The sequence below is a fragment of the Eubalaena glacialis genome, chromosome 15, assembly GCF_028564815.1.
Source record: "Eubalaena glacialis isolate mEubGla1 chromosome 15, mEubGla1.1.hap2.+ XY, whole genome shotgun sequence".
Lineage (NCBI taxonomy): Eukaryota > Metazoa > Chordata > Mammalia > Artiodactyla > Balaenidae > Eubalaena > Eubalaena glacialis.
The window spans coordinates 53603844-53620958 of NC_083730.1; the positions used below are offsets into that span (position 1 = coordinate 53603844).

At 46.8% G+C, this 17115-nt stretch overlaps 1 protein-coding gene across 1 annotated transcript in view; it reads left to right on the forward strand.

Annotated features, from left to right (window-relative positions):
- The window catches only part of TMEM241 (transmembrane protein 241), a gene marked incomplete at its 5' end in the record, with an annotated part of 104389 nt that extends 87477 nt beyond the window's left edge, over positions 1-16912 (forward strand). Inside the window, 3 exons of the mRNA XM_061169237.1 lie at positions 6478-6542; positions 6736-6812; positions 16406-16912. Coding sequence (XP_061025220.1) covers positions 6478-6542; positions 6736-6812; positions 16406-16566 — 303 coding nt within the window. The remainder of the gene's footprint in view (positions 1-6477; positions 6543-6735; positions 6813-16405) is intronic.
- Positions 16913-17115: the final 203 nt, after the last annotated feature.

The following is a 17115-nucleotide window of genomic DNA, read 5'->3' on the forward strand; positions in this document are numbered from 1 at the left end:
TACTGAAGCCCACGTGCCTAGAGCCCATGCTCCGCAACAAGACAAGCCACCACAAAAAGCCTGCACACCGCAACGAAGAGTAGCCCCTGCTTGCTGCAACTAGAGAAAAGCCTGCACACGACAATGAAGATCCAACGCAGTCCCCCAAAATAAATAAATAAGTAAATAAAACACCGAACAGAATTCTCAGCCTTAGCCGTGGTTTCTGTCTAGTGGATTTGGCATAGTTTCTTTGGTCCTAGGCGAGAAAGACAGCCTGTTCTGAGATTATACATTTTTATTAGATTTACTCTTTAACCTAAAAGAAAGGCTGGGTTGGTTACATTCATATGTGAATCTGAAACACAGATGGACTCCAGGACAGTCCGACATGTGCCTCTACAGCCTGTGAGAAAGCTAGAGTCCACCCTTCCCTGGAGATGTGGCAGTACCATCTGGACAGGGCTGGAGTTGGATGGTGTGGAGCAGAACACCTCACATTTTAATGTGCATGCATATCACCAGGGGTCTGTTCCACTGTAGATGTTGCTCAGTCGGTCTGGGGTGGGGCCTGAGATCCTGCATTTCCTGCAAGCTCCCAGATGGTTTCGATGGCAGGGGTATAGAAGATAGCTGTTCTTCTGTCTGCCCAGCACTTTCCCTACCTTCCTCCAGGGAAACCTTCCTTCCTCCATTCCAACCATGAAGTTCAAGGGTGAGCTTCCATGTTCTTACATTACTCTGTTTCCCAGGCCACAGTCCATTGGTTCAGGGACCAATCAGAATCTTCCCTGGCATTTTTGGACTTGGAACCAGAGAGCCAGTCTCAGATCTTCTCTGCGGAGCCCCATGGAGGTAATTGGTCCAAGAAGCACAGATGAGGGACAGAGAGATTGTCCCCAGGGTTCTCAGGTCTGGGTCCCAATGTCCCTAATATATGAAAAGTGATTTAAAAATAAACAGCACTGTGACCTTTGGGGTTATGTTACCAGCTCTGACGATCAAGTGCATTTGTGTAAACTGTTTCAGGCACTTACTGTATGCAAGTCTCTGTTGCTGGGCCCCGAACATACAAAGATGAATAGCTCACCTCCTGTGTGGGGAGACCACCATTTCAGTAGAATTCAACGTGTGCAATGGTAAGGGGTTACGGAAGGCCCTAGAAGAAGCTTCTGATCCACTCAGGAAAAGTTTTAGAAATGGATTTTCAAAAGGTGAATAGGGATTGTTTGAGGAGGCCTGTGAAATTATTCCAGGTAGAGAAAACTTGCTGAGCAAAGGCAAGATGATGGGATGAAACAGGGTTTGAAAACCTATAACCAGTTTACGTGGGAGGTGCATGGCTGAAACCGGGGCAGTTATGGTGAAGGGCCTTGTATACACGCTGCCATTGGCCACTTTTTCCTTATGTCCTATGTATTTCAACAACAACAACAGCGACATCAAAACAATAACAAACAGCAAAGCTAAATCTCTGATTCTCTTCCAAATACACGACTCTCTGGCGGGTTCCAATCAACAACTGTTCCTCTTTATTTTCCCTTAAACAAACAGGAAATTTGTCTCAGGATCGAAATGAATGTTTAAAAAACAAACCTGATCTGCTTTAAATACTAAAATCTGTTTAAATAACACAGAGGTTGTGACATCCGTTGACAAATCCAGGAAGTTCAAAGCCCCGCCGTTGACACAATGTATTGAGTTCTGCTGTTGTTGGCAGCCTGAAATGTGGCAGGTCCTGGTGTTTGTCATTCAGGTCCTCATGTGCGCAAGGCAGACATTCCTCAGACCACAGGGCTCTTTCTTCTTTGGGGAAACATTTGTATTTTTTTTTTTTTTTTTACATTTGTATTTTTAAAAATGCTTTTTTTTTTTTTTTTAAGGGGAGTAGTTTTATTTATTTATTTTTATGTTTGGTTGCGTTGAGTCTTCGTTTCTGTGCAAGGGCTTTCTCTAGTTGCGGCAAGTGGGGGCCACTCTTCATCGCGGTGCGCGGGCCCCTCACCATCGCGGCCTCTCTTGTTGCGGAGCACAGGCTCCAGACGCGCAGGCTCAGTAATTGTGGCTCACGGGCCCAGTTGCTCCGCGGCATGTGGGATCTTCCCAAACCAGGGCTTGAACCCATGTCCCCTGCATTGGCAGGCAGACTCTCAACCACTGCACCACCAGGGAAGCCCCTAAAAATGCTTTTTGAAAGCAAGAACAACAATTGACAGTAATGGCTGCTACTTCCATCTCCTGAATGGCAAGCCCCAAGAGTAACTTGGAGTCTTTCTCATGGGCAGATTTTAGCCGTTTTAAAGGTTAAAAAAAAAGTTTATGCTTTTACTGACATTCATCAACCTAAATTGAAACTCTGTACCCATTAAACAGTAACTTCCCACTCCCCAGCCCTCCCGGGCCCTGGTAACACCCATTCTACCTTCTCTCTCTATGAGTTTGGCTGTTCTAAGTGCCTCATATAAGTGGAATCATACAGTATTTGTCCATCTGCGTCTGGCTTATTTCACTGAGCATAATGTCGTCAGGGTTCACCCGTGTTGTAGCATATGTCAGAATTTCTTTCCTCTTTAAGGTTGAATAATATTCCATTGTATATATATATACCATGTTTTGCTTACCCGTTCATCCATTGATGGACACTTGGGTTGCTTCCAAGTTTTAGCTATTGTGAATAATGCTGCTGTGAACACGGGTTTGCAGATATCTGAGTCCCTGCTTTTAGTGGACTCTTATTTTCAAAAACGCTGCATGGAGCTCATGTGGGGCCTTTCTGGCTGTGAGAGAAGGCTGACCTGGGAGTCAGGGCCTTGGCTCCACTGCCCCCTGCCATGAAGTCGCCGGGGCCTGGAGCAAGTCACACACCATCTCTGGGTCACAGTTTCCCCACCTCTGAGCTTAGGGAGTCGGTTGCATCTCTCAAATTCTGCCCCCAGGTGCCCTTGCATGGGACACTCTGTACCCAGACTTGCACAGTCAGCCACTCCTGGCTTCTGTTTGTTCGTCGGTGGAGTTAGAAGTGGAGTGGCCTCTTAGCACAAGTAGATTTGTCATTCACACGCTTCCCAGCGTTTTTGAGCAGCCCTGACAGCCCGTGGCATATGGAAATCTGTTGCTTTGCTGGGCCATGAACTTGAAGCTCATACAGGCTGAGGTGGATGTGTGGGTGCAAGTCACTTAGTGGGTAAGTTGGGCTGGACACCTGCCCAGGGTCCACCCCTCAGTGGGGTGTTGTCGGCTGCTACTCATCCCTTCTTACACTGTGAGTTTTGTGAAGTGGTAGAACTTTGGTGACTCTGTGTGTGTGTGTGTGTGTGTGTGTGTGTGTGTGTGTGTGTGTGTGAGAGAGAGACGCACACACACATGGGGCGGGGGGGGGAGGGGGTGATGGGAAATGCTTCTAAAAAGAGAGCTGACCGCTGGGGCTGGTGATGGAGGTAAAAGAAAGCAGAGAAGCCTAAGGAACTGAGGGTCCTTCTGGAAATAGATTAAAAAGTGGCCCATCTGCCTCCCCAACAGCTCTACAGAATAAACATGTTCGCTATAAATTCCCTACAGAAAGAAGACAAACCTCCTTGTGAAATTTCACTGAGTGTCTCAGCCAGCAGAAGATTTGCTCATTGAGAGAGAAAAATTTAGAGAAGTTTGAAAGAGGGGCCCAGGAGAAAAAAGGCAGGAGACCATGCAAACGTTTCCAGGAAGCAGCAGATGGAAAGGCACCAGTCTGGCTATAAACCAACCTTATTTTCAAGTAAGGGCTGGTTTGAAAATTCTCAGAGGTGTTTTTCTTGGCAAAAGGTGCAGTTAATAGAAACAAGCAGGCCAGCTGTCTATCTCATGGAAGACGAGATTCCTCCTAAGCTGAAGAAACCTGTAGAGGAACAGAGCCACAAGCCCTCAGCTCTGACTGTTGCAGGGCATGTGGAAGGTGATGGTTACACAAAGGAGACTGAAAGTCATGAAAAAAGCCATCAGAGAAGACAATTAGAGAAGGCCATGTATGTATATGTATATCAAATCATCATGTTGTGCAATTTAGATATATACAATTACATTTGTCAACTATTCCTCAATAAAGTTGGAAAAAAAGGAAAAAGCTGGTAAAAAGGGCAAAGGAGATGAAGACAATGGTGAAGAGTTAAAAAAGGCTTCAGAAACGTTATGAGTTGTTCCATTAACACCAAGCTGCCATCACTAACCTCCGTCAGCAGAATGGAGGCCTTTTCAGCGATTCCAAGAAATAAATCTCTGTTGGCACCATCCCAGGAAATGTCCAAGAAGTTGCAAAAGTAAAGAGGGATTAACGAGATTAACTTTGGTTAGGACTAAGGAAGGAAAGGAAAAAAAAAAAGGAAGAGAAAATGACAACAAAAGTAAGAACCAAAGGGAAGGTGATAGGGACTTCCCTGGTGGCGCAGTGGTTAAGAATCCGCCTGCCAATACGGGGGACATGGGTTCGAGCCCTGGTCCGGGAAGATCCCACATGCCGCAGAGCAACTAAGCCCGTGTGCCACAACTACTGAGCCTGCACTCTAGAGCCTGCGAGCCACAACTACTGAGCTTGTGCACCACAACTACTGAAGCCTGCACGCCTAGAGCCCGTGCTGCGCAACAAGAGAAGCCACCACGATGAGAAGCCCACTCACCGCAATGAAGAGTGGCCCCCGCTCGCCACAACTAGAGAAAGCCCACATGCAGCAACGAAGACCCAACGCAGCCAAAAGTAAATAAATAAATTTATTTTAAATAAAGGGAAAGTGATAAAAATGAGCACAAATGAGATAAAATAATATTTCTCCAAACTGCTAAATGTTAATGAGTGGAAAACATAGATGAAAAACATTTTTGGAAAAAATGAAAATGAGAAACTTGAATCCAGGAGAAAGAGAAGACTTGATTAGGATTAAAGGCCACCCCAACTAGAAGCTCCAGGTCCAGAGGCAGTCAGGTCAGAGTAGAGACCACAGTAAAGACCATCTTTATCCTTTATAGGAAAATAAGCAGGGAAGCTGATGAATTAATTCATGTGGTTTGTATAACCTTGTTTCCAAAACCAGACAATTGCATTGCAAGATAATAAAATTTTAGGCCCACTTCATTTATGACCATTGGTACAAAAGTCCTAAATAAAATGCCAAATAAGAAGAGGGCAGGATGGGGGAAGTAGAGCTGCCCTTTGAGATAAAAGCTCTTTAGCATAAAAGCCACCGCTCCGTTTTCACTTTGAGAAATCTGTTTCCTCTTGTCCTTTGCTTTCTACTTTGCAACTGTCTCTCTGACCTTGTTGCCACTTCGTTTTTGTTCCTGAAGACACCACAGGTCTTTTTCATTATCAAGGGTTTTACTGCAAATTAAGCAAGGAAAGCAAACAGAAAGTGACCTTAAATGAATAAACTACTACAAAGGTTCTAAGAGCTCACAGAGTTTCTGTACTGAAGCCTCCTGGTTTATATTTCCAGACTTCTTTTTGAGATGGTGAATGAAGATGAGACCCATTAAACACACTCCCTCCTTCTGACCGTCTGCCTGTTGCCTTGTTCCCAGCTTGGGACCTGAAGAGGCCTCCAAGACCGGACATGACGTCCCCTTGAGTGAGATGGCAGTTGACATCTCTGAGGGCATCCAGCCTGCGTGACCCATCCCGATACAGCTTGCTTCTTACTTCTTCTTATTGCAAGGAAGCAAGTCCTTACGGTGACCTTCCTCATGGAAGCCGTTTTGTATTCCAGAATGCAGAATTCTGGGAAAAAACATCTTTCCTGAGCAGACATTCCAAAGTTGGGTCTTTGATTCTCAAAACTTTTTGTGCCGATGTTTAGAGGCACCGCTGGAGGCTGAGTCCTGTTACTGCCATTCCTAAGCGACTTTTCTGTAATTTCTAGCTCTGAGAGATGTGGACTAACCTCTTCTCTCTCCTGTGGTTTCTAGATGTTTGCAAGTAATTAATTAATGATTTCATTGCTCCCTCCCTTAGGAAGTACCTGGTTTCTTAGAATGTGTGTCATGGGCCGGAAAGACAGGGGCATTAGGGCAGGGCGAGAGACGGTGCTGTTAGCAAAGGCAGGTCGACAGCTAGGTTTTTAGCTGGAGGATCTGGGAACAGGTGAATGAGTACTTCTGACCTTGAGGATTCTTTTTGCACAGCTGAGACAGGATGGAAACGGGGATTCTTGCTATGCCCCTGCCCAGGGGAGAGAGATGAGTTTGGATGCTGGCTTCCAAACTCCTCTTTTGAAGGGTTTGGAAGTTAAATGTTTCTTTGAAGATTCTCACCTCAAAATAGGCTAGAACTTAGCATTTTCCGCTAAATACAGGGGTATTTGGGAAAGGTATTTAGGGGGACTAGGAAGTGTTTGGGGGAAAAAGTCATGAAGTGGGAAGGCATGGCTGATGTCTGGGATCTGAACTAGCACAAACGAAGCTTGTGAAGAATGGCTTTGGAGAAGGTTGCCGAGGCCCTGCTGCTCTGATGACCTTTTGTTGAAATGATTTCTGCAGGTGATCACGGCTGGTTTATCGATACTGCTGTTTGATACGATCCTGACCAGGGCCACCGTGGGATGGTAAGTCTTTTGCATAGAGAGAGGAGAAGAAAATTAGTTGTTTGTGTTTCCTTGGGATACTAATATTTGCTCTCAAATGTTGAAGAAAGGGTGTGTGTTTGGGTATATATTTTATTGACATATAAATATACATTCAGAAGAGTGCATCTATCATGAATATTTTCACACACTGAATATACCACACCTGCTACAGCCGGCATCCAGAGCAGGAACCAGAGCCTCAATGGTATACTTTTCAGCCACTCATCCACACAAGAGTAGCCACTATAGGTGAACCACTAATTATGTGTGCATATAACTATAACTATGTTTGTGTTTTTCGCCTTTGACCCTTCAATTCATTTTCTCCTAGTCAAGTTCCAGATCATCCTTGTTTAGAACGCACCCATCTATTTGCTTAAAGACAGCACTGCCTCTCCCTCCCGTATTTGAGCAGAGACCTGAAGGAAGTGGGGGAGCGAGCCCTGGGGACCCTGGGGGGAAACAGCAAGTGCAAAGGCCCTGAGTGTGCTTGGTCTGCTCAAGGAGCAGTGTGGCCGGAACAGGTTGATAGGGGGAGAGTAGTAGGAGATGAGGCTGGTTGGTGGCTGACCATGTGGGGTCTTAAAGGCCTTTGTAAGAGTGAGGCGGGGAGCGATCAGAGGGTTCTGAGCAGAGGAGCCACTTGCTCCTAGGTTAAAAACACATTCCACAGTCTGCTGTGTGGAAGATGGGCTGTAGGGTGCTACCTCTGAACTCTCTACACAGACTGCCGATTGGATAGCTGACGGAGTTAAGACTTTGATCCACTCCGGCTTGCTAGTATTCAAACCAGCTGATATGATCATTACCAAGGGTTGTGGTTGTCATCTTCAGGGAAGATGAGGCGAGGTGGGGAGTGATGGTGAGTTTAAACTGTTAAGACTGCTGGTGCTCCTCTCATTAGTGGGCGTGCTTTATTTTGGGGGTATATACTTATGTATTTTAAATCTACATAGTAACGGGTGCTATTTGTGAGACGTTTAAGACAATGCAGAAATGCATCGAGTAAAAAGTAAAGGCCTGTCATCCTCTGCTTCCACTGTCTCCACTTGGCCAGAAGTCACACCAGTTTGATTCAACAGTGAGAACAATGCACTGTTTGGTCAGGATGTCCACGCTGAGGGAGGTGGGCTCTATCATCTGCCAAGTGAAACCACACCGACGGGTGTCTGTCGAGCAAGATGAGCCTCTCAGTCACCCGGGAATGGGTCAGTCCTTGCCAAGTCTTCGCCCAGCCTGCCGGCTGCTGGCTGGATGACCCACAGCTTTCCTCCCCTATGACCACGGCTGCCTGCTGTCCGGCCTGAATCACTAATGCAGCACATTATGGAGAATAAGTCATATTTGTTGTTGCTACTTACTGGTCTCTTAACCTCTGTTTTAAAAAGGAAAACAAGCCTAGGGCCACTTGAAGATAATGCTTATTTCCATTCCAGTTTGGATGCATTGTTTGGCAATCCCCCCTCACCCCCGCCCCAAGAATGGCACTCCAAAACTGAATTGCAGACAAGTTTTGGAATAGGTTTTTCCATTTCTTTACCAGCATGATGGAAAGAAAAAGCATATTGTTGCTTAGCTTTGCTCAAATAAGGCGTAGTTCTAGAAAATCCATATTTTTTCTCATTCTGGGGCTGAGAGTAATCCTAAGGGTTGGCTCCTCCCACCTCCTCCCTCCACTTTTTTGCATTCATTTGCACATTGGACCTGCAGAATTGTCACCTGTTTGCTCAAAAGCCACAGTGCTGGTTGGTGGGGCCGGTACTCGTGCTCGGTGTGTCTAGGGCAGCCTCCCCTCTCCCAGGACGTCTTGCAAATAATCCCCTGTCTTGTGCCGTCATAGCCACACACACAAAAATGGTGTCATTTTTAAACATCAATATGAGGTTCCTGCAAGATAAATGTGAAGGGCAGGACCAGGCTCTGGGAATACCATGATGAGGAAGTCCAAGAGGTGACTTTGCATCTCGTGTGGCTTTGGGCTGGAAGGGGTTGGTTCAATAAACAGATATTTCCTGGGGGTCTGTGTGCCAGGAACAGCTCTCGGATAAAAGTGTAAAGTCACTGCCCCTGGGATGTCTGTTATTGCTTGTCTCCCTGCCTGAGGGCGGGTCTGTACCTAAACCATCCAGACTGACAGAAATGAATCTTTTTGCTCACAGCATTTGGTGAAAGCGATTTTCAACCCCTCTCAGGAGCCCCTAATGGGGCATTTCTTCTGTTTTCCAGAAGAAAAACGGAAGGAAAAGCAAAATAAGGAAATACTCCCACACCCTCCTCTTCTTCCTCCTCCTCCTAGTCTCACCTCTTCCTTTGAATAATAATAACCATTTATTGAGCAACTACTATATTTCAGACATTTTTATATTAATATTATCTCATTAACTTTCACAACAACCCTCCAAGTTAGCCCCGTTTTAAAGATGAAGAAGCTGAGGTTCAGAGACATTTAACTGATTGTCCCAAGATTTTAGAGCTACTAGGTGATTGGACCAGGATTCAAACCCGGGTCTGTGTGTGTCCAACATCCCATAAACTTCACATACCTCCCTAGAAATGACGTGGGAAACGCCAAGGACTTAGCAGCGTAGATAGTATCTAGGTAGAAGCAGGTCATGGGGAGGTGGAAGAGACATTGGCCTAAATGTTTCTCTTCCCAGCAGTCTGATCATTTATAAAGAGCATCTAGATGATATGGCAGGAGTACAGAAGGAGCGTTACCCAGGACAAAATGGCTCTATTTCTTGTTCAGGGGTTGACACGGTGAGCTAAGAATGTCCAGTGGAACATTTTTAGGAAAAGGATTTCATTGCCTTAGATTTCTTTTTTTAATTTATTTATTTTATTTTTATTTTTTATTTTTTGGCTGCGTTGGGTCTTCATTGCTGCACGGGCTTTCTTTAGTTGCGGCGGGGGTGAGCGGGGGCTACTCTTTGTTGCAGTGCACAGGCTTCTCACTGCAGTGGCTTCTCTTGTTGTGGAGCATGGGCTCCAGGCTCATTGGCTCTAGAGCGCAGGCTCAGTAGCTGTGGCGCACGGGCTTAGTTGCTCCGCGGCATGTGGGATCTTCCCGGACCAGGGCTCGAACCCGCGCCCCTGCATTGGCAGGCGGACTCTTAACTGCCGCGCCACCAGGGAAGTCCTGCCTTAGATTTTTAATACTAGAGGCTATAATTCTATCAATCAACTAACTATTTATTGAGTGACTGCTGTATGCAAAGCATGTGGAAGTCATTAAGGAACATAAGACATCATCCAGCCCTCAAGGAGTTTTCGGGAGAAGGAGAAGTCATAAAGATAATTTCTGCAGTAGGATAGTAACCGTTTGAATGCACAATGAATGTGAAGACTGGAGGAGAGAGAGAGGGTGGGGTGAGCAGGAGGGCCTTGGAACTGGCTTGAAACTGGACCTGATGCAGAAGGGAGAGGCTTAGTCAGACTGGAGGTGGAAGAGTATTTGGTCCCTCCGGCCCTGGGAGGACAGGGAAGGATGGAGGGGCAAGAGGTGCCAACGGTGAGACTTCGCGATTTGGAACCAGAGCTGGTGCTGGGGGGCAGGGAGCTGATCCTACACTCCCTCCTCCTTACTCTGCACCTGTCCTTCTGGGAAGGCAGGACACAAACGGGCAGGTTGACGTCCAAAAACCTAACCGCCAAGATATCCTGGTGCATCCTCGAGATTCTTCCCCCAATCTCTGTATCTTACCCTTCATAGTGATCATCTCAACTCTTGACAGTAATTTTCTTTCTTACAAATAAGCCTCATTGATTGATTTTGTATACAATTTCAGAATGAACTAAAAAACAGCAGAAAAACAAAAAACACCCAGGTGTTGAACTGAGTGTGAGAAATAAGCCTGAGATGCTCTCCAGTGGGGAGGCTGTGCTTAGTCTGAAGCTTCCAGCAGCTGTCTGTGCGAGGCCATATCTCCAGGGTGTTCCACATTCTGTGGACTTCGTGGTATGCCCTGAACAAGATGGAAAGAAGGGCTGTGTGTACCCAAATCAAGGAAACAGCACGTGTGATTATTGCAAAAGGAACCTTGGCTTTGGAATTTCCTGATTTTTGAGAACTCTCGAATTTAAGGATGGTGTGTTTTCAGCCTCAAAGAATTTTCCAACCACAAAGTGAACCACCAGAAGAGGAATGTCAGACTGTGTTTCAGATTTCCTGTCTTTTGCACAGAGCTGATCTGCATTGTCCATAGACTGGGTGTGTTCAAGCTGTGACTGGGTGACCAGCTCTCAGATCCCGGGCAGGGATCCGAGGCCAGTCTCTGTCCTGTGGGAGCTTAGACTGATCGGAAGTCAGAAGGCAGGGCTGCAGGCCTGTTTTGTTTGGACCTACTGTGTTTGCCTGTATAGTCATTGTTTCTTCTTTTTTGATTTTCAAATTTCAAATTACTCAGCATTTAGAAATCAGGTGATTTCCCTGTAAAAGTCCAGATCTCCAAATTCTTTTGAAAATACGGAACAGCTGTTAAGTTGGGCCTGCACGTCCACACAGCAGTAGTCGCTGGAGTGGGTCGAGGCTGCCCGCTCAGTGGACACGGGCTCCCTGAGTGAGCATAGCTGCCACCGCTGCAGTCTGGCTGAGGGCGGGGACCCTGGATCAGCCGATACCCTCGCCTGCATTTGCTTGTATGTTCATTCATTCTATAAGAAGTGCTTGCTGGGCTCTGAGGCTCCAGACACAGTCCAAGACCCCAGAGAGGTCACCCTCTAGGAGACGAGGGCCCATGTAATTAATTGTCCACCTTCGTGGATGGGCAACAGCTTAGAGGCACAAAATAGCTCATTGTCTAAAGTAAGGTTTTTCACCCGCAGCACTGTTGACGTTTTGGGCCAGATAATTCTTTGTTGTGAAGGGCTGTCCTGTGTCCTGTAGGATTTTTAGCAGCAATCCTGAGCCTCACCTCACTAGATGCCAGTAGCACCCCCTCAACTGTAACAATGCAAAACGTCTCAGGACATTGCTAAAGGTCCCCTTAGGGGCAGAATCTCCCCGGTTGGGAATCACGGATCTGAAGTTGTGAGGTGGTTAGTGGAGACATGCCATTTGAAATTTCAGCAAGATCTTAAGGAACTGCTTATCTCCTAATTAGAGATTTGGATCAGCTCCAGGGTCAGGTCCTGGGCAGCCCTTGCTGCCCGCTCTGTGTTCCGCGATCAGCATGTACCACATGGCGTGACAAGTGTGCACTCCTTGCCCACCTGCTGGCTGAAGCTCCTCCAGGAAAGGAGCCACGTTTCGCTCACCTTTGCGTCTCTCCTTCCGGCACCGTTTGCTGAATCAACAGGTACTAGGCTTCTCAATCCTGTACCCAAGAAAAATGATAAACCTAAGCCCCCAACATTGGTCAACTTTTAAAGCCTTTTATTTAAAGCAGCTGCTCTTGGGGACTTCCCTGGTGGCGCAGTGGTTAAGAATCCACCTCCCAATGCAGGGGACATGGGTTGAGCCCTGGTCCGGGAGGATCCCCCATGCTGCGGAGCAACTAAGCCCGTGCGCCACAACTACTGAGCCTGCGTGCTACAACTACTGAAGCCCACGTGCCTAGAGCCCGTGCTCTGCAACAAGAGAAGCTACCGCAATGAGAAGCCTGCGCACCGCAACGAAGAGCAGCTCCCGCTCGCCGCAACTAAAGAAAGCCCATGCGCAACAACGAAGACCCAACACAGCCAAAAATAAATAAATGAATAAATAAATTTATATGAAAAAAAAGCAACTGCTCTTGTCCAGCTAATTACCTTGTTTTTAATTATAAAAGCCCAGTATTTTAATATCTATTGCAAGCCCAGTAATTTAAATATCCAGATTAATATGTATTCATTTTTAAATTAACAACATTTTAGGGTGCAGATCGATAATGAATTCCCTCTATTCCAAAATTTCGGCAAAGGGGATTCAACACATACAAAAGAAAACAATTCTGAACTGTGAGTGATGTTCCTGTCGAGTAGAATTAGTTGAGTGTGCCTCCACTTTGAATCCTCTTTAGACAAGGAGAGTCACTCTTCTCTGTGGAATAGTTTAGGTACAAGGAGAGAAAGGAATAACCAAAACACAGCCTCTTTGTTTGTAGGATTTCGTGATGAGCTCCTCACCTTTGCCCATCATTCACCAGGCCTGCCGTTGATCCTGGGCTACAAACATGAGGATCGCTTCAACTTGACCCTAGTTCCAACCTCACGAACACCAAGAGTCTTTAGAAAATGGTCTTATATCCTCTCTGAGTAGAGATGTCTGTGCCTTTAATTTTAGGGGAATGCTTAGAGACTGCCCAAGTCTCTTTGTAGGAAGAGCGAATTTAGGGGTGAAGAAAGAACTTCCACACACCCCAAAGTGCATCTAGGATCACAGTGTCTGAAGTTTTTCAGTTTTTCATTTGAATTAAACATTTGAAACCTCTTCTTTAAAATGCTGAGAAAGGCCTTCATAACTATGCTCATTACCTTTCTACACAGAGTAGTTTATCAGATTGTGAACTGTCGCTCAGCAAGTCCCCAAGGGAGTGGTGAATTAGTTTTGGTGAGGAAAAGAGAAAAAAAAACAAAAATAGTTTGGAATCCAGATGGGAAAAGGGGGAGCAGTTATAAGAATTCCATCACTCACTGAGTAAATATTTATTGGGTGTTGTGTTAAGTGCTAGGCCTACAGCTGGGGAAAGGATACAGTCTCTGTCCTCTGTCTGGAGGGTTCCATAGGAATTCATTGAATCACCACAGTAATAAATGTAAAATTGAGATGGGGCCTTTGGCTCCCGATGGGAGAAAAGAGGAGTGGAGAGACGCTGAAAATAACCCCCTGGAAGAGAAGCGAGTGATGACTATTTCTGACTGCCTCTGCTCTGCAATCTGATGTTTATGCCTTGTTACATGAAGTTTGTTCATTTCAGGAATGATGGGGATTATAAGATTTGCAAACAGCCCAGTAAAGCTCTGACTTAACCAGCTGTAATGCGATTAAGATTCCTGGCCCCCTCCTTGTGTCAGCATATCCCGCTGTTTAGAAGACAGCATCAAAGCTCACCTCCCTGGCTCTCTTAACAGTAAACGGAACCAGGTTTGTTTTCATGGCAGGGTTCCCTAAGCTGCTTGGTGTTTCATTAACTCGCTAAGCCAAGGGGATGAAATGCAAGTTCATTACGCTGCAGCACTGTTCTAAGGCTGCAGGTGTGAGGGTGGCAAAGAGCCAACCGATACCCTGTTCTCCCTGGTGATTAAGGAAGATTAGTGGAAATGACTGTGACAACCCCCCCCCCGTTACATTTGCAGAAATAAAACTCTTCCAAAGCCAAAGTTCTATACAGGTCTTGCATCAGGTCACGGTGACTCTGCGCTTTCCCAGGGGTTTAAGAAGCTGGTATGTGCGTTCTTTAAGGGATGTTGAAGGAAACAGCAGATTGGCTAAGAAGGGAAAGCCAGATCTTTAGAGGTGAGCCTGTGTACAAAACGAATGGCTTCCCCTTCCCAGGCCCTTCTTCATCCAAAGAGAAGAGGCAATAGAAACCGCCAGCATCTGGGTCTGTCCCTGAGCTAGACCAGAGACAAGCACAAATGGGTCATGTTTCACAGTACGGTCTTTTGGAACTTGGACCCTAGTTTCTCCCAGGAACAATCCTATAAATGATGAGTATAGATCTAGGAAAGTCCTCAGAAATTTATTCGGTTCGTAATATAGACACAAACTTCAGCTACGTTATTATGAGCTCAGTATGCGTTAAAGAGAATTCATCAACTTATTGTCACTATTATAATACTTCTGTAGGAAAGAGGAAGGTACCTTCCAACTGGGAGCTTAAGCTATCAGGCAGACATCTCCCTCGGGCCCCTCTCCTCTCTCTCCCCCTTGTTAGCGGGCTCGGGGGTCATCCTCCCAGCCCACTCCCCGGTGACTGGCTACTTGACTAGCACCTCTCTGCCCTCACCCAGAAAGAGAGGCCTGACATCACCAGGGAGGGGACATGGCGGGGGTTCAGGGGATTTTCCCACTCTGTAGGGTTGGCAGATGGGTGATGGGGGTGTAGATTTGTTCTCTGTTGCTCTAGAAAGCAGAACTTAGACTCACAGGTGAGGTTGTAAGAAGCAGCTGTCAGGTCAGTATGAGGCAGGACTTCCTCCAGGAGGGAAGAACCTCGTGCCCAGGACCTGCCACAAGATGCCCGTAGATGCCCATAGATGCTTGCCTGAATCCCATGGCTAGAGCTGGCTTTGCAGAGCAGGATGTGTCCTTCACAAGGAGTTTTCAAGCAGAGTTGGGGAAGCCAGCCAGTGGTGAGGGCTGCTGACAAAGGGATCCCTACTCTGGGAGAGCAGTCGAGAAAAGAATAATATTTTATTGCTTGCCTGTTGTAGGTCACACACGGGGGTCAGCTGCTTCAAGTACGTCCTTCTAAGCCTCACAGAGATGGTTAGATGTGATTGTCTCCTGTGGTGCAGCTGAGGAAACAGCCGAATAACACTTGCAGGATTACGTAGCTAAAAACACCTGAGCACAGTTTGAACTCAGCTTATTGTTTTTCTGTTCTCACACTTATTCAGTTCACTGCTATACTGGAAGTGGTCCACGGTACAAGTTATCTTTATGTCGAAGTCACCCACATAGGTGACATTTTTCACTGGGAACAGGATATGCACAGCCTAAGTGTGTTTCGTACATTTGGTGCCTTAGATATATGTTAGGAATATGGAGACGCAATAGCCCAAATGTGAGAGTGTGGTGTGTGCATGTACAGGAGGAGTGGGTGTATAGGAGGAGTGGGATACTGGGCAGGTAAATGGGAGAAAAAAGGAAGAAGAAGGTGGGATTGTGGGGTTGTTGGCACCTCTGGACAAGAGCATTTCATCCTCAGGGACCCCCATCAAAATCCTTTACTCATGGCCCAGCCCAGGCCTTAGAAGTGCTTTTGGGGAAGAATGACAGGGGATTCAGACAGACACCAGGTTGTCTACTGAGAAGTTTAAAATAGGAAATGTGCAGACCTTTCATTGTATTACATTTTAGGCATGTTAAAATATCCAGGTCTTCTCTTTCTCACACTCTTCCGTTCTCCTGCTATTTTTTCATTTTCAAATCACTGACCATATATCTTTCTGCTCTGGTGGGAAATTCATGATTCCCCATTTGTATTTTCTTCATTATTCTTTTTTTAAAAAATATTTATTTATTTAGTTATTTAGGTTGTGCTGGGTCTTAGTTGCCGCAGTTGGGCTCCTTAGTTGTGGCATGTGAACTGTTAGTGGCGGCATGCGTGTGGGATCTACTTCCCTGAGCAGGGATTGAACACGGACCCCCTGCATTGGGAGCGCAGAGTCTTAACCACTGCGCCAGTAGGGAGGTCCCCTCCCCATGTGTATTTTGTTTTTAAATGTTCTCTTAGTCTAAATGAAATAAAAGGATTCAGAGATTGTCAGCTTAATAATGATAAGATTATGGATATCTGCATGATTTTATATTCATCAACCCTCTATGGCAAAAAGTACCAGGCGGCTCTGTGGGAAGCCCTCCTCCAGTATTTCTGCCAGAGAGCATTAACGAAGGGCAGTCACTGTCACCTGGTCAGGATGGTTGGGACACATCACCTTCTTCCCTAAGGGGAGGTATCACAACCCACCTTGCAGCCCACTCCCCTCCCCCCGCACAGCTGAGGCTTACCCTGGACGACTGGGCAGTCCCTGGGCCTGACCTCAAAGCGGGGCAGTGCGGGCGGGGGACAAGATGCTCAGCTGCTGGATGAGGGGGCATCCCTTGCCCTGCGGTATGTGGGCACCAGGCAACTCCGTGTGTCCACAGCCCCCAGGCTCCGGGGAGGGGAAAGATGACCTCTTGCTGTTTCTTGCAGCCTCCTGCTCGGCGGCCTTGGAGAGGCCTTGCTGGTTTTCTCAGAGCAGAAGGGCTCCTAAACACAGGGAGAGTGGACTCCCAGGCTGCAGCTGGAGAACACCGCCCTGGGCTTTGGAGCTCCCTGTCCCGGCGATAGAAAGAAGAAAGCAAGAACGATGAGACACTGCTGCTTGCTGCGTCGAGGAGAACTTTTTCTGGGGTCTCTGGGCCGCTGCAGAGAGTGGACTGTGTCGAGAAGCTCCCCCAAGTCCTGCTGACTGTGCTGTGAGCCCAGCTGTGCAGAAACAGATGCAGGATTTCACCTGCATGGGGATGGCTCCGCCCACCTTGATTGCCACGCAAGCCTCCTTACTAAACACCCTTCCCAGATAAGCGTTCACTGCCTGCTAGCGGGCCCAAGGTATTGTGTTGCCTTTTTGGTTTTGTTTTGTGATTTTACATCCTTGGAGACTCCTCCGGGGACACCCTTTCCTTGCTGTCAGGCTGGCTTGCCTAGAACTCACACTCCCCCACCTAGGGGTGCAGAGAGAATTCCTCGAGTGGGGCTTCTACTGGGGGCGGGGGTGGTGGAGGTAAGTGGGGGTTCTGGGCTAAGTAAGACGCCAGCAAGGACACTACTTCTCCAGAGTGCGTGCTGAAGCCTTTTTATGGTTGTGTGTTGTGTTGAATTCCACACACCCTTTTTTGCCTACCATTAGGTTAACTTGG